The 24,037-nt window shown below is 37.9% G+C and overlaps 1 protein-coding gene across 10 annotated transcripts in view; it reads left to right on the top strand.

Moving 5' to 3' along the window:
• Dgkb (diacylglycerol kinase beta) overlaps positions 1-24,037 on the top strand; it is a 592,477-nt gene that overhangs the window by 66,249 nt on the left and 502,191 nt on the right. For 9 of the 10 annotated variants that reach the window (XM_057782585.1, XM_057782593.1, XM_057782590.1 and 6 more), the window contains exon 2: positions 11,580-11,835. The exons of the other annotated variant lie outside the window; for it this stretch is intronic. In XM_057782585.1, coding sequence (XP_057638568.1) covers positions 11,766-11,835 — 70 coding nt within the window. In that variant the 5' untranslated portion in view covers positions 11,580-11,765. The remainder of the gene's footprint in view (positions 1-11,579; positions 11,836-24,037) is intronic. 10 annotated transcript variants of the gene reach the window in all.

Raw genomic sequence — 24,037 nt, 5'->3', positions numbered from 1 at the left:
ACACTAAAGAAATTATAAATTTGTTGGAAGTAAATCATACAGCGTGGCTAAGGCCTTTCCTGGATTTCTAGGTGTTAGAATATTTTGGTCATCAGCAGGCGAGGAAAGGTGATTGTGAACCAGCAGCCGCTCACCAGTGTTCCTTAGATAGACCTGGCTGATGACAGAGTGGCCATGTCTAACACCTTGGGTTCTTGTTGCAAGGAGAAAATGGCTTTCATGTTATTAGAAAGAAAGAAAGTCGTGTGTGAACCTCTATGATATGACAACTCAACTTGCCAGTCCTCTGTTCTTCCTGGGCATCCTTCAGGCTCTCCCCAATGCGTTAAAACTCATCTTTCCCATATCCCAATTCACAGTTTGATTCTTTTAAATCTATCTCACCTGTAAGAATAGATAATTTAAAAAAAAATCTTTCTGTAGGTCATTAACATGTAGCTGACCAATTTTGTTAACCGGTTAGGTCTTTACCCTCTTCAGACCAACTCCTTCCTGGAGCTTAAGAATGACTGCATCGGTAGTGAAAGCACCACTTGCTTCTGTGCAGCTGTTGCATTACTAGTCTTTTCTTGGGGTGACAAAGCATGTATGTCTACTCACCACAGGCAGACAGCCCTGAACAGGCAAAAGCATGGTTACTACTGAAGCCCAAGCAGGAGAACTAGTAAGTTTTTTTGGGATGTTCTTTACAGGAATATGCGTGAGGGTTACAGGAGCAGAAATGACTCAAAGACAGCTGCATCACCAGAGCCCATACCAGCAGGGGTGGGAGCACACAAAATCTGGGACCCTGAAGCACACTGCAGAGCCCGCAGACAGTCAGCAGGTCCAAGAGAGTCCTTTTCATGACTCCGTTGTTCTAAATCTCTCCTAGGAAGATCAACTGATTCTGCTTCTTCCAGAAAATGGGTCCTGTCTCTGTGTCTTCTTTGCAGCCTGGCTTGCCTGAAAGTGTGTATTGCTTACCCTGGGAGGGAGGAGCATAGCGAATCTAAGTCAGCTTCAAGGACTTCTGAGGCTATTTTGTATTGTTTATCATCTGACTTAAGGAGCTTCCCTGGATGTCAAAATATTTTGATGAGAGGAAAATTATCAGCCACTTATTCTTTTTTAAGGTGAAGAATTATACTCAGTTTGGATCCCAGTTTTATTGTCAATGTTCAAAGCATCCTAAGCAGGAGCCAGAAGAATCTATGAGTATTTTTCAGTCAGGCCTTATCAGGGCATTGCCTTTGATCCCATTAGTATCAGAGTTCCTTACAGCCTATTGATCTGGTACTTATTCTACCCTTCTCTTCTAATGGACATGGGGCTGCTGGCAGACACTTAGGCCTTAGATACTCTTCTTTCTTTTTTTGCACAGTGGAGGGTTAATACAGGGTTTCTTTGTGTAGCTTCTGCTGTCCTGAAACTAACTCTGTAGTCCAGTCTACCCTCCAACTCAGAAACCTGCCTGCTTTTGCCTCCTGAGTGCTGGGGTTAACATTAAAGGCCTGTACCACCACTGCCAGGTTGAGAGCCTTACTCGTTATAGTCTGTCCACCAAAGTTGAAAATCAGATGCAAAAGCATTACACAGTAAAGGAATAGTATCAGGCCAAATTCAGTTCCAGAGTTACCTTACTAAAATATCCTATGCTTACCCTAATAACTGCAGATTTGATGCTATTCCATTGGTAATCAAGAACCGGTAGAGGAAGTTAGATACAGGAATCACACATACTGATTTACTGGTAGAAGTAACTCAGGACCAATGGAATGGTACAGTGGGAAAGATGTCAGTTCTGATGTCCTACCTGAGTTTGGTTCTGGACCTACATGGTGAGAATAGAAATGACTCCCACAAACTGTTCTCTGATGTCCATACCAGCGCTGTTGTATAAGTGCAATGCACACACATACACCACACACACACATACACAGTTAAAAAGGTAACTGGAATACAGTGTGAACAATGGAGTAAAGAGAATTATTACTAAAGCTGCCAAGACGTGTGCTAAGGATGTGGTGAAATGCCATGGCAAAGGAGCAGAGACTTTTTTAAAATAGAATTTGTAATATAATGCTATTTTTATCTCAGCTACAATTTAAAAATTTTTTGAACAGTGATGACTACAATCCAAAAGATTCTCAAGCTAGTTTCTAAAAAAAAAAAAAAAAAAAAAAAAATGTATCACTTGATGGCTGAAACATCAGTGTATCATTGTTGGGTTATGGAAAACCTGGTGTTTAAATACGCAGTGGAAGGAAAGATTTATATTCACTGCTTGTAGCACTGGAGAAAGCGGCATAGCATTGCTACACAGCTGTGTGTGTGTGTGTGTGTGTGTGTGTGTGTGTGTGAAGCGGGATGTGTGTGGCATATTCAAATCAGTGACATTTTAGGAAAAACATAAGACTATATCCAGTCCAAATTCATGAAATTTGTATTACTCTCACCCATGTGTTTATGCTGTATTGACTGCACCTCTATTTTTATACTATGAATTTACTATCAATGTTTCTTTCATCTCCGAACATGCGTCACATATTCCCAGTTTCTTCAGTGCTGTCTCTCCTCAGGCAGTGAGTCTATATGTCGAGTCAACCTTAGAGTCAACCTTAGAGCATGAGCTGGGTGGTGGTGGCGCACACTGATAGTCCCAGAACTTGGAAGGCAGAGGTAGGCAGATCTCTGTGATTTCCAGGCCAGCCTGGTCCACAAGAGTTAGTTCCAGGACAGGCTCCAAAGCTACAGAGAAACCCTGTCTCGAAAAAAACCAAAAAAGAAAAAAGAAAACAAAACAAAACCTTAGAGTATGTTATTTTTCAAGCAATTAAAGATTTGAAAGATATTATTTCATTGCCAGTAGTAATCAATTTCCAGAAAATGCTTGGTACTTAATTTATTCTTTATTAATTAATAGAACTAAGATGTATAACCAAATTTGTATAATAAAATAAAAGTGCATGTATATTCAGCATAAAATCTGAGTTGGATAGATATTGCATCCTAGATTCTTCTGGACATGGGAATGGGATTAATACCTGGACACTTCTCTTCAGTGTTTCTGCTTTCATTAGCTCATCACAGAATGCTGCTTCGGTAAAGCCATTGACTTTCAGTGACTCTGTTCTAAGATATGCCTGCTTCTGTTGTGAAACCTCAGGTCAGACAGAGGAGAAGCCATTGAACTGCAGTGTCTCCGACCTGAGGGTGACAGGAAGAGCTGTCCTTTTTTTCTTTCAGTTCCCTTTTCTATAGCTAAGCTTGTGTTTATATTTGTAAAGTTTTATTTTCTAAAAGAGGCAGTGAAATAGACTTGTATTTCTAGGTTTAGAACTTTTTTTTTTCCTAAACAGTGTGTTATGTCAAATTCCTGTTTTCTGTTCTCTTTTTCCTGTTTTTATAAGGATCCACAACTGTGAAGTAAAATCCTGGGGGAAAAAAGACAGGTTAAATGTGTACATTCTATCCCATGTTTGAGTCTCTGTCCTCAGCTCCATCTCTTCACAGAGCTGGTGTGAGCTTTCTTAGTGTTGGCTGGCTAGTTCCTAAAAGTAAGAGACCAAGACAGGAAGACTGAGCTTGGACATTTGCATATTAGACAAGGAAGTCATTTCTATCACTTCTCACTGGCTGTTCTGGAGGTTGGGGGATGCACAGAGTCAGTGTCTCCATTCTTTGAACAGGTATAATCGGAATCCAGAAGACCACCGACATAAAGGATAATATTGTGCCCATTCTGCTCGTGGTCACTTCCTTGGGTCCATAAGTTTGCCAGTGTTTCTGTACTTTAAAAGAAATGAGAAAAGAGAAACTAATAAAAACTGGATGTGTTTATAGTCTGACTGTACCTCGGAAGGAAAATGTTCTTAAATTCTGTCTTTCCTTTAGCAGTATTATAATTCTGCTGAAAAAAAAAATGAAATCCCAGCCAGGAAATATGCATATGCCAGTTTGTCTGTGAAATAAGCTGTCAGAACATGAGGAGCGTTTTCCTGGGATCCACATTCCCACTTTGGCAACAGATCTTCAGTTTTCTGTCCCTAGTCTGGGACTCCTGGAGAAACTTCCCTTCAGCAAGGTCTGCTGTTGTAGGGGGCCTATTTTAGTTCCGGGAACGTAGAGTCTGGCAGACCACTTTACACTTAGGATTTTGTGTTGAAAAATAGTCTACAATTATACAGATTCCTCATGTTCGCCCAGACTGTCCGTATCTATTCTAAAATGTGTGCCTCAAGTTGAAAGTGATATGCATGAAAATTTAAGGTTTATTTAAAGAGAAATTTTAAACAGAAAACACAATAACCATCCAAATTCAAAACTCTGACTTCAAAACTGTATACAACGCAACGTTTATGTTTTCCTTCAGCATATCTGCAGATTTCCCTTGCTGTTTTTCTTTTAGACTTTTTTTCTGCCAGCAGACTCCCAGAATAACTCAATTATGGATCTTTTATTAAGCCACCCACATAATCTTTTAAAAGGTTTGCAGATTTTCAGTCTTTTACCCCCAGGATACATCCTGTAAATATGTCCAAATTCAATGCTACATCCTGTACCTGACATACATAAAAGCAATAAAATAATTGCCTTGATTGAGAACCGATTTGTCATATTGACATGTATAATACCATTAAGAGCTAACACCTCTGTGAGATGGGAGTCTGTCCCCCTCCTTTCCTGAGGCTAAAGTAGGCTAAGTGATTCACTTTAGGCATGAGGAGACCATGGTACAGAATCTGAATGGCAGTGTAGGTCGACCTGATTAAAAATGGAAATAGTATGATTATTTGTCAGGTACAAATTTTGGGGTGGAAATTTATCATTTAAAACTTGTATGACTGTTACAGTTTGAAATGAATCAATCATGATAGGCAATTGGCTTTTAATTTTGCCAAGCATCTTTACTAAATTACTTCATTGATACTACTTCCTCATCTTTTTGTGTATTTATTTTCATGTTTTCCTGTTACTTCCCCCCCTCTTATAACTTCATAACTGAATACTCTGCTGATTACTAGGACACGTTGCTGAGAATACAGGAATAATCACCTAGAAACTCTTATTTCCTAAAAACAAAATCTGTATAATGAGCCCGTACCCATCCTTAGGATTATTTTCATCGCCGAATAGCTTTCTAAAACGAATCCTCTTGTTTCTTAGTGACTTTGACAAACTAGTGACTTCAGCTCTCTCCTAACATTTAAGGTTGACAATTAATAAACTTAAAATAATTTTAAAAATTTTATTTTGATAATTTTTATCAAAGTAATTATATTAATAAATAAGTCAATAGAAGCCTTAGCTGAATTTGAATTCTCCAAGCCTTGGATTTCTCTCTTAAGTAAGGGTTGTTGACATTTGCAGTCTTCAGATTAAACTCAGCTCCATTAATGCAACCTTTTGCTGTCTGACTTGCCTAGTGTCAAACAAATTATTATTGCTGAGGTCAACTGGACTCTTCAAACAGCATTTTATTTAAATGAGCAGCAGTTTGGGGGAAAAGTGGCTTCTGCCCTCTCTTTGGAAGGTGCTTTCTTTTTTTTTTTTGGTTTCTCCTTTTTGATACCATACTCTTCTAGCAATTGGTTAGAAGTGTGGCGGTCTGTGTTGTGGGAGGCCTTCGTTGTTGGTTAGGTGCGAGGCAGGCTGTGTTGTGGGAGGCCTTTTTAACCACTGTCTTTATACCTGTGGTAACTCATTCTTAACAAGTTTATCCAGATCCATCTATTTGATACTAAACTCTTGCATAAGGGGAGTTGAATATTTCTTATTTGCAACTTTAATAACCCTGCTTTCCTTTCTCATCTTGCTCTGCACTACAAGAGCTTGTTCTATGTTAAGACTAAACCAAAGCTTGGTCTTTGCCCCCTGAATTATGGTTAGATTTGATCCGTGTGATGGAATGAAGGAGACTGCTAACACAGCAAGATGAAGTCCAGCATTCATCACTCTGCTTCCAGCATGGCTAGGTTATTGCGAGGGGCATACATTCTTTCTCGAAGTCATGGCTCTTACTGCCATTGTAGAGAGCTATAATAGGGTCTCTAAAGATCAGTCATTTAAAATTAACAGAAATTCATTTTTCTTACAATTCTATAGGGTAAGAAGTCCCCTATAGGGTTTCTGAAACACATGTGGTAGAGAGATAGATCTGATTACGATCTATTGCCTTCTGACTTCTACACATATGCCATGTCACACATGTGTATAAATTCATGTGCACACACACACGCACACACATGGGACAAATAAGCAAAATATTTAAAAAACAGACATTCATGATGTGAATGTCATGGGTCTTCTTGTTGTGAAGATGTCATGGATCTTCATGGTGAAAGGTGTGTGTGTGTGTGTGTGTGTGTGTGTGTGTGTGTGTGTGTGAATCTGTTGGGAATCACCTTGAATACTACCAGGCTTCTTGCTGTGGCAGGTTTATACATTCCAGGGTAGGGGCATAAGGTTTAGAAATGTTAGATAATAAGATCAAAGATAAGAATGAATTGCAGAGACACAGGATAGTAATGGGGGGTCACTCGGTCTCCTTCATCCTGAGTTATGAGTTTGCCTGTGCTTATTTTTCCATGCACTTTTATAGCCCAATACCAAATGGAGAGGTAAGGCAAAGGAATGACTGCTTTAACATGATACAAAGGACAACTGCAACTTCAATACTTAGAGACATCAAGCTTGAGACATAACTCTAGGGAAAAGCATCTTGTTGTTTAGGCAGTGAGCCCACTCTAGATCAATTATCCTGAAGGCAGCCACTCCCTAGGCCAAACCTCCTAATTCAAAAGAAGTAGCAGAAGTATGCTTGAATTCTCTGACCTTTAATTAGGGTAGAGAGGGTATGCATTTATGGGCCATCTAAATATCCAAACCATCAAGTAACCACATTCTAGGTCAGGATGTGTAGTCAAAGTCATTGTCAACAACTTTGAGCAACCTCAAACTCTTTCAGATAAGGTGGAATAGGCTCACATTTTTGGTCCTCCACATACATCTCACTCACATAGTTAGATAGCTTACTTATAGCACATCATACAATCTTTAATGATATCTTCAATATCAAGCTTTTACTGTTATTCAAATCTAACTCCTATAGTCTGGTAGTTTTGTCACCAGAGTCTGATATTGTCACTTCTTTAGAAATAACTTAAAATTTCTGAAAATAGGGTTATTATTACTGTGATAAAACACCATGACCAAAAGCAACTTGGAGGGTTATTTTTACATTTCTACATCGCTCTTCACTATTGAAGGAAGTCAGGGCAGCAGTCTTGAGGCAGGAGCTTATGCAAAGACCATGGGGAGGGGTGCTGCTTACTGGCTTGTTTCCTGGCTTGCTCTTCATGGCTTATTCTGCCTGTTTTCCTTTAGAATCCAGGACCATCAGCCAAGGGATGGCACCTATCCCAGTGAACTGGGCCTTCCTACCTTAATGACTAATTAAGAAAATGCCTTCCAACCCTATCTTAAGGAAGCATTTACTCTATTGAAGCATCTTCATCTCCACCGACTCTAGCATGTGATAGGTTTTTTGAATAATTGCTAACCTTTATAATTTAGGTTAAATAATTCTTCTTTTTTGCTTTATGAATTTTCCAAAATAAATCAAACCATGTTTTTTTGCTCCCATATGGAATATTATTGTCTGCTTTTTAAAATGTAGTTTTATAGTTTCTAATTATTTATTAAGACAGTGGGTTTATTCAGTTTAGGTCATTCACCTAAAGAAATCTCAGAGTTCAAGTGTCATAGATAATTAGCATCTTGTGGCCTTCTCAGTGTTTAGCATAGTGCCTACCTGTTATCAAGTTTCAAATGTATGCTTCTCCTAGCCTAATGAATTAAGACTTGTAAATTATAGCATTGATGCTCTACGTGACTTGACGGTTTTCATGTGTCCTCCTAGAACAATGATCTACTCTCCCATCTTTACTCGTTTCTATTGTTTTCCTTTCATTTCTCTTCAGTTAAGGAGTTTATGGCTCTTGATATCCTGGAAGTATCTTTTGTCCTCAAAACCCTTTAAATTTGTATGCACATGTTCTTCCTAAATTCCCCAGGGAGTCTTAATATCCACCAATTCTCATTCAGTGATTAGAGTCGTGATATGTGATGTCCATAGAATCGGCTGACCAAACTGCAAATCCTCTTTTCCAGATATTACCACATATTTTTTTTTCTCATGAGAGCACTGAGTCCTTCCCTTAAAATGGAGAATGTTGTTCAGCCTAGGTACAATGGGCCAAGTAGCTTTCTTCAGCGCTTCCAAAGTAATTATTTCCTGCCACTAACTAAGCAAAGTGGCACATCTGTTGACGAGATGAGAAAGCCAGAATTAGACTGCTTTCCCAAAGCCAGAACAGTGGTTCCCTCCTGGCACTCATTTCATGTGCCTAAAGAAAGCCGTCTGCAGGGGAACGGAAATCTGCGAACACACCATGGGGATTCCCAATTGAATATCGTCACATTCTCTCTAACCGTTTGTGAAGAGGCAGCGACTGTGAGAAAGTGCTGTGTTATTTTCAACACCTTCTGCGGCATGAAGCGTAGCCGTGGTTCTGGATTTAATATTATACAGGCTACATTTATCTTTTCATAGGTCTGATGTGTTAGCTCACCTAGTTACAAGTTTTAAACGAACATCATTTTTCTGCCTGCACCCCACTAATTAAAACTAAGAAACTAAAGCTTCAAGTAAGCCGGAAGCTGAGATGCTTGCAGTATCTGCTCAGCATGGCCATGCTAGTCATTCGGTCTGAAATTGCACATTCGCACAGTATTTGTTTGAATACACTGTTTTGCCACCAAATATTGAACTTACATTATTTAATATTTTGCTTCTTATAACAGAATAGAGATCAGCATGAATTGTATTGGGTCTTATAAGTTATTAGACTTTATAACTGATTAGTTACCATTTTAGCAGTTTGTCAAACTGGAAACCTTTCAGTTCATTAATATCTAAGAACAACAGGGAATTTGGAAATTGTGGTAGAAAAGGAGAAAACCTAAAGATCTAATTAGAAGCAATTTCACAGTGAATTGTGTGAAGATAATGATAGATTTGCATGTGTGTGTGTGTGTGTGTGTGTGTGTGTGTGTGTGGTTTTTTTGAGACAGGATTTCTCTGTAGCTTTAGAGCCTGTGCTGGAACTAGCTCTTGTAGATCAGGCTAGCCTCAGACTCACAGATATCTGCCTGTCTCTGCCTCCCGAGTCCTGGGTTTAAAGGCATGCACCACCACTGCCCGGCTTCTTTTCTTTTTTTAAAATATAAGGTTAGTGGTGTTTTCAGGGATTCTGGTTTAGTCTTCAATTGTTTGTTGCAGTGTTTTTTTTTTAATAGTAAACATTATAGTTCTTCATAGAAAAAATAGGCCTCTTGCTAGTTTCTCTATTGAACATGTCTCTGTTCTAATAAAACGTTATTCATAGAACAATGGTTTGAATTTGTTCTGCTGTTTGTTATTTTTATATCCCAGATTAATTTATTGAGCACACAGCTTCCACTCTAAACATTTGCCTCCATAGAACAAGAAAATCTTCAGCATACATCAAACATGTCACCTGATAGGATGAACAAATAAAAAGGCTCGACAGGACACTTACACACATTTCAGTTCAATAGAACTTTCCTGCATGCCTCAATATAAATCTTAAATTTCATTCCGAGCCTTAATTTCGGATACCTGTCATTTCAATGGATTACCTTTGGTGGAGTTCTGTTACTAAGGATGTTCAGGAAGACAGAGAGTAGAGGGGCTACAGGTGGAGATGGTGTTGCAGTCCCGTGATGCCAATCATTCCCTGCCAACAGTCTCACTTAACAAAAGTCAAAGGCACTATCAAAGCCTGTCTCACAGGCCTGAAATGGGAAGACTGCATGCTGTGCCACACACCATGTGATTTGTGCAGTCTCCTTGACAGCTGATTTAATTTCAGTGTCAGCATTATTCCTGTGTTCTCCATGTTTGACTCTTGGCTGTGTCTCCATTGACTACCATGTTGGCTAACAGAGATTCAACAAACCTTTTTAGAATTAATTAATGAACTACCATCATCACAAGAGATTTAGATATTATAGAGATCAGAAACTTGTTTGCTCATTTTATCTGTGATTTTTAAAAAAAAATCATTAATGTATATTAATTGTACATATGTGTGATAGTCTTAGTATGTTTTTACATTTAATTCTTTAATGAAGGGACATCACTAGCATGTGGAAGAAACAAGAACGCTGGAGAATCAGGCTTTGACAGGAACATGGGTCTAACTACTTCAGTAATGACTTGGTTATAGCCATTTTTACCCTGTCCTTCACCCACTGCACTCAACATTTAAAACGCTGGGGAAGAGCATGTGATGAGGCAAATAGGACTGAATTATCTGTCTCCTCTGGGTGAGGAGGACAGAGTGCACCATATCACCGAAGTTCTTGGAGCTGGAGAGCAGCAAAGAGTCAGAGTGAAAACAGTGTGGATGATGAAACCAGCAAATGGAAATAGATGGAGACAAGGTGTATCCATTGCGTGTGTCCTGACGGATTTCAAATAGCTTGGCCGTTGGTTAACACATCCCAATCACTCTGTTTTTCTCTCCAATGAACAAGCTACTGTTTTTCAAAAAGAAAAAGATATCAAAAATTGAACATTGACTCTTTGTTTGCTTTAGGTTTCTTTCTTTTCTTCACAGTCATGCTTGAGGTATTGTGGCTTTAACAGGTTGTACCTGTTTCCATAAATCTTTCAATATGCAAATTTTAGAGACAAAGTCATTCTTCCCAAGCTTCTGTTTTTATGAAACTTCCAATGCCAGCCTGTTTGAGTACTGAGCCATTGATCACAGTCTCTAATAAAACACTGAAGCCAGATGGAGTTCACTTTTTGTCTTTATGAATTTGCCAGTGAATCTAAGCCTCTGACAACTTGGGGATTTATTTTAAAACGTGATTCACAGTAGAGTCATCTACTCTCATTAAGGAAGTCTTTCACACATTTGGTATTACTTTGATTTGGCACATTTATTGGAAATTTTAAAGATTATAAGACTAAAAGTTTTCTAAAATTTAATTGTAATATAGCAATTATATAAGACCCCTAATTGACTTGAATGATGATATATGTGTGTGTGTGTGTTTTAGTGCTAACTATCATTCAAGAACACAATTAGAAATCTAGTACATTAACAAATTGTATATTATTTCCAATTCCTTTAATAAGTTGGGTCTGGATTTTGGGTTTGGTACTACTTAGAGATTTTGAAAATGATGAGTTCAAATCATAAAAAAAATGATGTTCTTGTCTATCCTTGGAATGTGGAGTTTATAAAATGGAACACAAATCTACTTTTGTCAGCATATTTTGATTAAGCAAAATGTTCTTCACATTTTGTACTCTTTGTTTCATTTATTTCTGTGATTTGTTATTAGAGAAAGAACATGGAATACCATTAAAGAACAAAGAGGCAAGACTGAAAATATACAAAATAAAAGAAAACAATGAATTAGTTAGGACAATTTTCTCACTATCATTTCCTTTGTTCAATATTGTTAACCTTTTTATCTTTGTGTTTTTCTTTTTACAGAATTTTAAGACAGTATTAAAACTACAAACATCCCCAGGAGTTTCACGTGGGCGGACTGGATGTTCTGAAAGTCTGAACTATTTCATCATGAAACACACTGTGTAGACTCTTTAAAGCACAGAGCTCTGCCCAACACCTGGATAAGGAATCCTTCCTCTGGTGTGTGAGGTGTTCTTCTCCTACATCATGACAAACCAGGAAAAATGGGCCCATCTCAGTCCCTCGGAATTTTCCCAGCTTCAGAAATATGCTGAGTGTAAGTATTCATTTTGAAGATGATCTAATTTGACATTTTTGTTAACAAGGTATGAATCATTACAAGAACAGATCATACCTCCTGTTTGTCTTGTGGACAGATGCAGGCATATCTTTTATATTCACAAGTAGGTCAACTTAAAACTGCCTTTTAAAAACATGAAAATTAAAAAAAAACCTAAGATCTAAATTAAATCATGTATCAACTTTGAAAGAAACTGGGACATCAGATACAAAACTAAGCCTGGGAAACATTACTAGTAAAAGAAATAAAAGGAAGGATCCAAAAAGAAAGAGTTATTTTATTTTTGGTATTGTTTTTCTCCTTTTCTTTTCCTGTGAACATATCCACAGGATTAAGAGAGAAGATTTTGGATACATTGTGTAACTGAACTTTCTCTCCTGTCTGCTAATTCCCAAATAACCATTCTGAGGCTTAATATTAATTACAAACTAGTAGTTGGCTCCGGCTTCTTACTGGGTAGCTAGCTCTACATATAAATTTACTGATTTCTATTAATCTATGATCTCCAAGTGCTCCATGTTTTACTGGTAATGCTCTGGAATCTTACTCCTTCGACGGTGGCTGCTGTCTCTCTGAATCCACATCTTTCTCCCCATCTTTGCTTGAATTTCCCACCTCTCTATATTCTTCCCTGCCATCGGAATGGTGGGATATTATATGAGATAAAAAATCCTGCTTCTTTATTAACCAATAGTAATAAAGCATATTCACAGCATAGAGAGGGACATCCTAAATCAGCATTATATTCCACAGTAGTACCTAATCTCAACAGTAAGTTTTAAAGAGAAGACACGAAGAATTTAAACTAATATGCTTAATTAGTTCTTCCTTAAATTATAGACCAAGATAGCTCAAGCACAGTAAGGTAGTTTAAGATGCTTCATTATGTATGCACAGAAAGAGTTTATGTAAAAGAATTTTAGGAGATGACAATTTGATGGTTAATTATAAAATCTGCAAAACACTAGCTGAGAGTATGATCATCAAATTTACTGTTCTTTCTCAAATCATCAAGATAATAAGAGAAATGGTATTTATTCTTTCAGAAGTTTCCCTGATAATTAAGAAGCAAAGTGTATCAAGATTAGAAAGCATTCTTTTATAATAAATTGCCACGGTCCATAGTGACAACAAGCATGCCCAGCATGTGACAACTACATGCCGTAATCTTATTAGACAGTTAGAGATCAGAGTCTTCAATTTAACGTTAGGAATGAACACTCCTCCACAGTCTGTCAGAGAAGTAGCATATTGAACTAACTTTTTGGATAGTTAATTTTTTTAATCTTTCAACAGCGTATTGTTGTTTAAAATGCATTACTGAGTCATTTTTACATAAGTTGTTGATTGTAGTTAAATTCATAACACGCTAAGACTATGCATGTCAAATGTAAAATAAGTATTCTGTGTGCTTTGAGGGACTAGAGTATAAGCTATAGGATACTTGAGAATACTGAATGATTCCCCAAAATCATTCCCATAACAAAACTAAATCAAAATTAAACCCAGAGAATATTGTAAAGATCATCTCATTTCTTACTTTATTGGGGAATCTCTGCACATTGCTACAATAGAGCCTGTAACTATGATGGTTCTATAGACCTCTTGGCTGTTTTCAAAATGAACAAAGGATGGATAGGAAGAACCTGGGGTAGCATTCATTGTAAGACAGCCAGTACACATGAATGTGTGTGTTGAAATCCTAATCCTGTGCCTGATATTGGATAACTTTCCTAATATCTCTGTATACTAATGTTGTACCTATTAACAATAAAATGATGAAAATAAGAGAATTATTCATAATTACAAGTATCAAATTGGATAAGCTATATTAGAGAAGTAAGCAAAAATGCCTGGAAAATTGTTACTGCTGATACTGTTTACAATTTCTATATTAACATAGAGCAAATATGCAGTCGTGGCCCTTTGAATTTAATGCTGGTAATCAAGTAGAAAAACACCACATTTGGGAGCATGAAGAGTCAGTGTCCTCTTTTGCTGCTATGAGTCTAGAGCCCCTTCACAAGGTAGATCTCTCCAATGCTATTGGCTGCCTTCCTTCTATGCCGTCCCCATGCAAGCGGAAGGCAGCTAATGTCGAGCCTGCTGTGACTGCCTGTAGCATGCTGTGACCAGGCTCCTGTTTGCAGGCTGAGTCACTCCATGGGAAGCATTTTCATTGAGATGTGGGAGGGTAGTCTAATTTCTGTCTCCATGCTTTATATAAAACCTTTGGAATTGTTGTTACAAGACAGACTGCTCTCGCTCCTGCTGGGTAGAGGATTGAGCTGATCTCATTATTGCTTGGTATGTGCTGCCTGCTGTGGTTTCAGGGCACAGCAAGGGTTAAGAGACTCCACATTTTGTCATGAGTGGGACATCTTCTGAATACGTGAGACATGATGTTTTCAAATGGTTCAGTATCTTCAAGTTGTCATTTTGAATTAGGCTTTTGTTTGCAAGTATGTTCTACTGTATGTGAGCTATTTTTAATAGGTACTGTCTTATGGAAAGAACATTTCCAAATATTTATAAATTTCATACTGTTTATAGTAGCTGGCAATGCAGACCCATGCAAAATTATGGTGAGTTGAAGACTGAGATGCCTAATATTCAGATTCAGGATATAATTTATTCTATTGGTGAAAGGCATTCAGATTGATTCGGTGGGGAAACCTTCAGCTTTACAAACAAACCTTCACATTTTTTTTTTTTTTTGAGAAAAGGTCTCATGTATCCCAGGCTGCCCTCAAATTCCAGATATAGCCAAGAATAAAACTGAACTTATGATCCTCTGTCCATTACCTCCTGAATTCTGGGATTACAAAGCTGTGCTACTATGACCATTTCAAAATATACCGGTGATGGAATCCAAAAATTTCTGTATGGGAAGAAAGCACTCTATTAGCTAATGTATATACCCTGCCCCCAAACTAACAGTTGATAGCATTAACTCCATCTTCTTAGGACTATTGCAACTGAATGTAATTCATTCCTATATTAGTGAACCTACAAAGGCAAAATAAGCATAGTCAAGACATAAAATAGTGGGAAAAATTTGTTACCTAAAGTAGCCAAGAATGATATGTGAGCCATTTCCTAAGCAATGCCTTCCTCAAACAAATGGAACGTGGGGGTTTTATTCAAAGAACTTAAAAGTACAGGTTGATCCTTCCTGAGCATGCTCAGTTTAAGTCCATGCAGATCCAAGTGATGGACAGGAATGCTTCTGGGTCTAGTCAACTTGCACCATAAAGTTTTAACTGACAGCAAATAAAAGGACAGTTTGAAGGTCTACTAAAATAAGAATCTGCCCTGCAGGTACCTGCCCACTGTCTAAAGGTAGAACCTTGGTAATGGTGCAAGACATTTGTTGCTTTCACAAATATTTAAACATGAATACATTGTTTATTTTGGTTCAATTTTATAGTAACACCATGACAGCCAGGAAGGTGGTGGGAGAATGAGAGAAAAAGAAAGATATAGATAGACAATAGAAGACTGATAGAAGAAACATGTGTGTGTGTTTGTGTGATAGATAAAAGATAGATAGATAGATAGATAGATAGATAGATAGATAGATAGATAGATAGATAGATAGATAATAGATAGATAGATAATAGACAGATAGATAGATGATAGATAGATATATAGATAGATAATAGATAGATAGACGGACAGATAGATAGACAGACAGATAGATAGACAGATAGATCAGCCCAAGTGACTGCCAAGAGAAAGCAAGCACTCTCATTTCCCTCCTTTCTTCTATCCTGAATCCCAGTCTACATGACTTTCAACATAATCAAGTTGACAAAATTAATCATCACATAATGTAACATAAAGTATAAAGTTTTCATCATTTTCAGTGAAAAAACCATAGTCTTTAACCTCAGAATATTTTTTATTGTGAAGCTTAATAAAGCATTGATCATCATAAATAATTGATATTTACTGCCCTACTGTAAACTCATTATAAGTATTACCTCATTAAAGCTATAATAATCACGAATGGAAAGTAAATTATCTTCCCTGAGGAATAAATCTTTGCAGCAAAGCAGCTGGTTTGGATCGTCAGGATGGTAAATGACAGGATTAAAACAGTAGTATCTTGTCTATATGTCTTATAAATAAAATTGTAAAAAAATAGAGCAATCTAAAATGCATTACTGGCCGTTATCATCTACACCTTTTTCCCTATTTTATTTTACATGCAGGACAGTGGGGTGGGTGTGCAGCCACTCAGCAGAGGGCTCTAATGTTACTAGAATCTGAGGTTAGTGTATGTCACTTGTGAGGAAACAGCCTTATGCAAGGCCAGTCGTAAGGAAAATGAGAGAGATCTTCTCTTCCCAAATCTCCATTCTGAATGACTCAAGAGATTTGAGTGGTTTTACAGGACACAGGGAGTTAGCATGACAGGTACTTGTTGTGATAGGAGCTGCAGGCTGCGTCCCCGGCACCCGGCCGCCCGAATGGCCAGCTTTATACCCAAAATAATTACACGGAAACTGTATTCTTTTAAACACTGCCTCGCCTATTAGTTCTAGCCTCTTATTGGCGAGCTCTTACATATTGATCTAACCCATTTCTAGTATTCTGTGTAGCACCACAAGCTGGCTTACCAGGAAAGATCTTAACCTGCGTCTGTCTGGAGTGGGAAAATCGTGGCGACTGCCTGACTTAACTTCTTTCTCCCAGCATTCTGTTCTGTTTACTCCACCCACCTAGGGGTTGGCCTATCAAATGGGCCTAGGCAGTTTCATTATTAATTAACCAATGAAAGCAACAGATTAGAAAGAAATCACTCCCACATCAGGTACTCGCTAGGGTAGGTGAGGTATTCCTACACTGAGCATCATCTTCTTTTACTCTTCAGCAACTCACTCCTTATTTCATGAACATGAATCATCGCAGAGAACCATTGATAATATCTTGGGGAAAGTCTAGTTTTGCAAGATTAGGGGAAAAAATTCTAGCTCCCAATTGCTCTATCCATTTCTCACAGCAACCTGTTCACTCCATTTCCCTGGGATCTGGGACCGCATTTCTTCCATCGCTTCAGGCTGATTGGGATTAAGGTGGAACCAGGAAAGTCTTTTTTCTTAAATAAAAGGATTTTTGTTTTGTTTGTTTGTTTTGTTTTTGTTTTTAATAAAAGGTCTTGACATGGTGAGATACATGTAGGTCAAGGGGGAAGTAGAAGAGGGGCCAAAAGTGTCTTCCCCCATGGAAACATAAAAATGGTCTTCTTAAGCCTAGTTCATGGAAACCAAAGGGAGGTTTGCAGAAAGAACTAGAGAATGGTTGAGAGACAAGCAAGGGGGTGGGAGATGAGAACAATTTAAAATGAATCCTTCTTTTACCAACGTGCACAGGGTCCCCCATAGCAGGACCCTGGGACGGTCATTTGTGAATGTCGGTGTTTCTCTGTCTAATGAAGATGTATAGTTCAATACTTACACTCACACTCATTCATGGTTGTCACCAAGTATCTCTTACTATTCCTTGATTATACACATGGAGGGTTAGGGGTAGGATGATACGATGCTCATTAGCATGTTTGAGGCCCTCGGTTTAGTCCCCCAAGGCACACACAAAGAAAAAATAATGGAGAAGAAAGGAGATGTAAGGCAAGAATAGAGGGAGAAGGAAGATGAAGGGAAGGGGGATAGGGGTTACACAAAATATGACATGAAAGGAAATCAACAAGAAGAAAACCATGAGGCACACTCTACTAAAGACATCTTTTTCTCATTTTAAGTGATGTATTCTTCTCCTTCAGAAACCCCTCCTCTAACGGGAAACCTAATTGTGCCTTTTCTATATGTTATATGCTTTGTTCATACAAGATGAGATAAGGAACAAAGGAAAGAAGTCTGACAGTGTATGTGTATATGCACACACTCATGCACTAGTGTGTATGTGTGTGTGCCTGCGCGTGTGTGCATGCGCATACGTGTTCCCCAGCTGTGTATGTTTTTATTTCATTGCTAAACAAATTAGATCACATGCTAGTCCTTTTTCTAATTTATCATGCTGAGATTTACTTTTCCTTCTGTCTTGTGCCCTGTGTTGGATCAGCTCTATTTTGGGAGGACAAGGCACTCACTGGTAATTACTCTCTTTATGCAAGTCGAAAGGATAAATGGCACGGTGCCAGCCAGCATACTGTCTGAGAACACATAATTTTGTTTCAGATAAAGCTGGATTGGAGTCCTAGTGCCGAAGTGTGTGCTTTGCTTTCCTAGGACCACGCAGATTCTGGGGCTTCAGTGTGAGGAACTATGCCAGGTGCTTCACAGTCGATGTCCTTGTTATGATCGGCATCGTGGAGCTGGTGACTGAGGTCATCTAATTTCAGATGACTTGAACCTTTTGAACACACTGTCTTGGGTTACCTACAGGGTTTTGACTTCACTCTCACTATTGGCCTGAAATTTGCATTTGAGCACCTAGTTTAGATGCATCTTTCATTTCTGACCTTATTTCTTCTGATTCACATCAATGGACTTGCCAGCTCCTGGCCCTGACCCAGACTGTATTTTTGGAATGTATGTTGGCAGCATAATGTCTTTTGTCTCATCTTTGGCTCTGTTTGATAAACGCTTCAGACTCAATTTCCTGCTTGCTTGTCTGCTTGTCTTTTGTGTATTTGCTACCTTCATTCTTCTGTACTTAAATCTTGCAGTAGTAAAAGAAAGTGATAATGTATTTTCCTATTATTTTAGGACCAATAGACATGTAATTTTGATGAATTTTTAGCATTAATTTATTTAACATTTTTAGGCTGTCACAAATCAATTTATTTAAATTTGTGTTCCAACAGACTAATATTGATGTATGACTTCTCTGGAATATTTGTAAAAATGAGTCACTATCTGTTTTAATTAAAATGCTCATATTATTTCAGTATGTTGACAAGACAGTGCTTTTCTTCCCTCTTCCCATTACATTAATAATTTAAAAATTTATTTCTGATAACTTTATTATATAAAGCATTGCAAATAAATGAAAATACCACACAATAAAATTAACCAGACTAAAGGTCTATACAATTCATGAACTTTTATACAGCTAGAATCAATAAACAAAATAGAAGCTATGAAACTTCATGTTAAATTTTATACTTTTGGTAACAAATATGTTTATTTATGTTGACTACAGGAAATAGAAATGAGGTACAAAAGAAAATATAGCATAAACTGTTTTACTAGTTCTAATTCTGATGTGGGAGTGATTTCTTTCTAATCTGTTGCTTTCTTTGGTTAATTAATAAAGAAACTGCCTAGGCCCATTTGATAGGCCAACCCTTAGGTGGGTGGAGTAAACAGAACAGAATGCTGGGAGAAAGAAGCCGAGTCAGGCAGTCATGATTCTTGTACTCCAGACAGACGCAGGTTAAGATCTTTCCTGGTAAGCCAGCTCGTCGTGCTACACAGAATATTAGAAATGGGTTAGATCAATATGTAAGAGCTAGCCAATAAGAGGCTGGAACTAATGGGCCAGGCAGTGTTTAAAAGAATACAGTTTCTGTGTAATTATTTTGGGTATAAAGCTAGCTGGGTGGCGGGACGCAGCCCGCCGCTCCACACAACAAATTCTGTTATAGACTTTTTGGTTTTGGTTTTAGATAACTACGTAAAATATATCCTATTATATTTTTAAAAATCTGACCTAACATGAATTTGGTTCAATTTTGTATTCAAATGTGTGATGAAGTTGTTATCATTGAAATTGGAAGAAGAAATGGGAAAAAGTTTAGGAATTGGTTGCTATCTCTAAGACTGTGTCTCACTGGCAGGGACAGACATAAGTGTCTGTGGCCCAAGTTACTCAAACAACTCCATTGCACTTCCAGCCTGAGGAAGAGGACACTCATTCCTGTTCCCCGTGTACGAACTTTCATGGTAAAATTCATTGCTATCACTAGTACCAGAGGAGTAAAATACAACTTACTGCTTATTGTAGAGCTGAATCAAGAGGGTTAAAACAGCTTACTATTTAGCTTAGAGAATTCCATAAGTTGATTGCTTCAAATTTCCTTTTCACCATTCATAAAAAACGTGGTTCATTTACACAATGAAGTACTACACAGCAGAAAAAAATGACATCTTGAAACGTTTAGGCAGAAAATATCATATTGAGTGAGGTAACCCAGACCCAGAAAGACAAATATTATATGTATTCACTTATAAGTGGCTTTTAGACATTAAGAAAACCAGCCTGTAATTCATAATCCCAGAGAACCTAGACAATGACATACATGGATTTAATCAACATGGGAAGTAGAAAAAGACAAGATTTTCTGAGTAAATTGGGAGCATGGGGACCATGGGAGAGGGTTGAAGGGGAAGGGAGAGGAAGGGAGGAGAGCAGAGAAAAAGTATAGCAAAAAAAAATCCTTGGACTTCCCACAGGGCAGGGAACCCGGATTACTCTTAGAGATGATGAGGGAGGGGAACTTGTTGGGGGAGGGGGAGGGAAATGGGAGGTGGTGGCAGGGAGAAGGCAGAAATCTTTAATAAATAAATAAAAAAAAGTGATAAAAAAATAAAATAAAATGTCAAAAAAAATCAATAAAAAAGAAAATAAAAGAGAAAAAAACAAAGTAATAACTCCATTCTTGAAGTAATAATCATTCTGCTACTTATAATAGTGCAACCAATTTGAACAAAAATATTCCTAAGGTTTGTGTATCTTTTTTTCTCCTTTAACATATTTTTGTACTGATACTTTGGGAATTTTACATAATGCATCTCAATTCCACTTACTTCCCAGTCCCTCAGTATCAGCCCCTCACCCTAGTAATGTCCCCCCAAAACGAAAACCTTGGAGATGTTAATTAAAAACAAAACAAACTGACTTAGTTAGGGTTTCTATTGCTGTGAAGTGACTCCATGACCACAGCAACTCTTTTTAAAGGAACTCTGGGGAGACTCACTCACAGTTCAGTGGATCAGTCCATTATCATGACAGGAGCACGGCAACATGTAGGCAGACACGGTGGTGGCTTCAGTCTGAAAGTCCTATGTCTTGCAGACAACAGGAAATAATCTGAGACACTGGACAATATTCCTAAGCATAGGAAACTGCAAGCCTACCCCACAGGTACACACTTCCTTCAGCAAGGCCACACCTACACCCACAAAGCCACAGCTCCTAATAGTGACATTCCCTATGAGCTTATGGGGGCCAGTTTCATTCAAACTGTCACACAAACCAAACAAACAAGAAGACTACATTGCTCCTGCATCTTTCCTGCCTCGTCAACCCCCTCTTCATTTGTCTTAGAGACACTGGAAGCCGTGATGTGCCTCACAGTAGACCCTTTTGTTCACTCGGCTTTACTTGTAAATGTTCGTTATATACTATTGGTCAAGTGCAAGGCCTCTGGCTTCTGGTACAGCATCAGTGCTGGACCCTCCCTGAGACTCCTTTCAGATAACCTACTGTTGTCTAAAGTCATGGGCTTATGTATCTTAATGATATGCTTCATCCTCAATACTGTTGTATTTTAAACATTGTTATATTCACTGGACATTGCTTTGGTTTCTACCTTATTCATTATCTCAGGGAGTAAAACAAGAAAAAAATCAAACATAAGTAGAAGAACTTAATTTTCTTCCTTCAATCATATTGCACGCACCATGCATGTGTGTATTTTCTTCTTAGACCTTGTTTTTGTATCTGGTAATATACTGAATACTATAATACTTTTATTTTAAAAGCCTGAAGACTATGCAGAGAGACAAATGTTATAGTACATTATAAATCAATCATTTGAATGCTGTATATTAAAGACTCAGATTTTTACTCAGTTTCATATGGGTAGAAGGTAAAAGGCAACTGGATTTTAATTTTAATTGGCAATAATGCAAAGAGGTTACAGAAACGGAGTCTATACAGTTTTCAGAACAGAAAAATAAGAATGAAAAAGAGTTGTTCACCAGGGATGAACCTGAAGTTCTAGTGGGTGTGTAGGCTATCATTGTCTAGCACACTTCTGTGTGCATGGCTGTGCAGGTAAGTCCCAAGCGTAGATGTGAGGAACTCAGCAATAATCACAAATGTGACTCATGAGTACTTTTCGTTAAAGGACATATATTATCAATGAAAGACCCTAAGAATACTAATTTTGGGGATGGCGAGATAATATTACATTTTATATTGAAATATATATATATATACATATATATATATATATTTACAATGTACTTGAAGAAAGAGCGACCATTAGAAATACAGAGTTATGTGAAGGTTAAGACATTGAAACAGAAAGGAGAGCTTCTGGAGGAAAATGAGCAAACGTACTCTCCAATTAAATTTGAGATGAAGAGAGAGGAGGAATTTGGATTTGCATACCTAAGTTAATGTGATTCATCTAACACTGGACTGGAGTACAAGAAATGACAAATTTGAAGAGAAAATAGAATATTTTGATCTTGAACAATTTAGCTATAGGATTCTATAGGGTTTCATGCTGATGTATAAATTAAATACTTTGGCATAAAGGTTTGAAACGCAAGAAATAATTCAAATTCAGGGACATAGAGTGGTGTGCCGTGGTATAGTTAGTGGTTATCAAGTCAAGGGCATATATGATATGGCCTAGAGAAGCCCACTGGAAAGAAGAGAAGGAAGGGGCAGAAACAGCAGGGAACACTGTGAGTGAAAGAACTAGAGGGTGGGTGTCTTCGTGAGAGTGTCTATTGCCCTGATGAAACACCATGACCAAAGCAACTTGGGGAGCAAACGAGTTTGTGTGGCTTATACTACCATATTACTGTTCCTTACCAAAGGAAATCAGAACAAGAATTCAAATGGAAGAAGGAGTTGATGCAGAGGCCATAGAAGGGTGTTGTTTATGGACTTGTTCTTTATTACGTGCTCAGCCTGTTTTCTTATAGAACCCAAGAGCCCCCAACCCAGGGATGGTATTGCCCACAATGGGCTGGACCCTACCCAATTACTTCCTAATTAAGAAAATGCCCTACAGACTTGCCTACAACTCTATCTTATGGAGGCATTTTCTTAATTGAGATTCCTTCCTGTCAGATGACTTTAGCTTGTGTTGAGTTGAAATGAAACTAGCCAGTACTAGTTTTAGGAGAGACCCATGAATAACTGGAAATAAAGCTGGAAATGGGTGAGTGGACCATTATTTCACAATCAAAAGACAAAAGTATTCCATAAGGCTGGGTCTATTTGAACACGCCAGTACACACCTGTAATTGTGGCACTCGAAAGACTGAGACAGAAGGATCACCACAGGAATAAGGCCATCTTGGTCTCCAGATGAAATCTAGGCCAGTCAGAGCAATACATTATGTCTCTGTCCCAAATACACAAAAGTAAGCAAAAATTAAAAGACAAATGATAAGGTCTAAGGATTACCATGATGTGTCCAGATATTAAAACATTGGGAATTTGAGGAGATTGGAGGATCTTATTTAATTATTTTGGTGTAGTAGGTGCAGTGAAATGAGTGGAAAAGAAGGAGTGGGGAGAATACATATGAGCCCCTTTGCAGAATGAAATCAAAAAAGGCGTTCATAACTAAAGCAGAGGGCACATCTAAGAATTTTAATCTTCTTCATGTAAGAGAAATAAGGGTTACAGAGGCGCAGGACTGAACTGGATGATTCTTAAAATTAAGGGAATAGTTTGTGGCAAAATACTGTAAACCTATTGACAAAAACTGCTTTCATTTTGGAGTTCATTTAATTTCCTTGGACCTATCTGCACTGTTTGTTTTCCAGCCAGTAGTTTTGGGTTTTGGCAAGTGATATAACCTTCTTAAACTCCTCTGCTGTGTAATTAAGGAAATAAAGAAGCCTATCTCAAAGGAGTTTCATAAGACACGAACAAAATACTGGGTATGAAATTGCCCTGTAAACAGCAAGCTACCACAGTGAGTTAATTACCACTTCTGTCGTTAGTATAGAGTGTTCTGAGTTTTGTTCAACTTTACGTTCCCTGGAGTTCAATATCTCTGCTTCCCCCAAGTACATATTTCTATTTTTATTATTTGCTGAATAATGTAGTTTACTTCATCGAGACTCCATGAGATATGGCCTTAGCTCAAAGACGGTCTCATTTACCTCTTTTAGACAGTTTATCTTCTAATCCCTCAGCTGCTTTATAACCTTCCCCAGGCATCTGAAGACCCCATTTC

Source organism: Chionomys nivalis, chromosome 10 (genome assembly GCF_950005125.1).
Source record: "Chionomys nivalis chromosome 10, mChiNiv1.1, whole genome shotgun sequence".
NCBI classification, from domain to species: domain Eukaryota; kingdom Metazoa; phylum Chordata; class Mammalia; order Rodentia; family Cricetidae; genus Chionomys; species Chionomys nivalis.
This window is presented reverse-complemented; position numbering and strand designations above follow the sequence as displayed.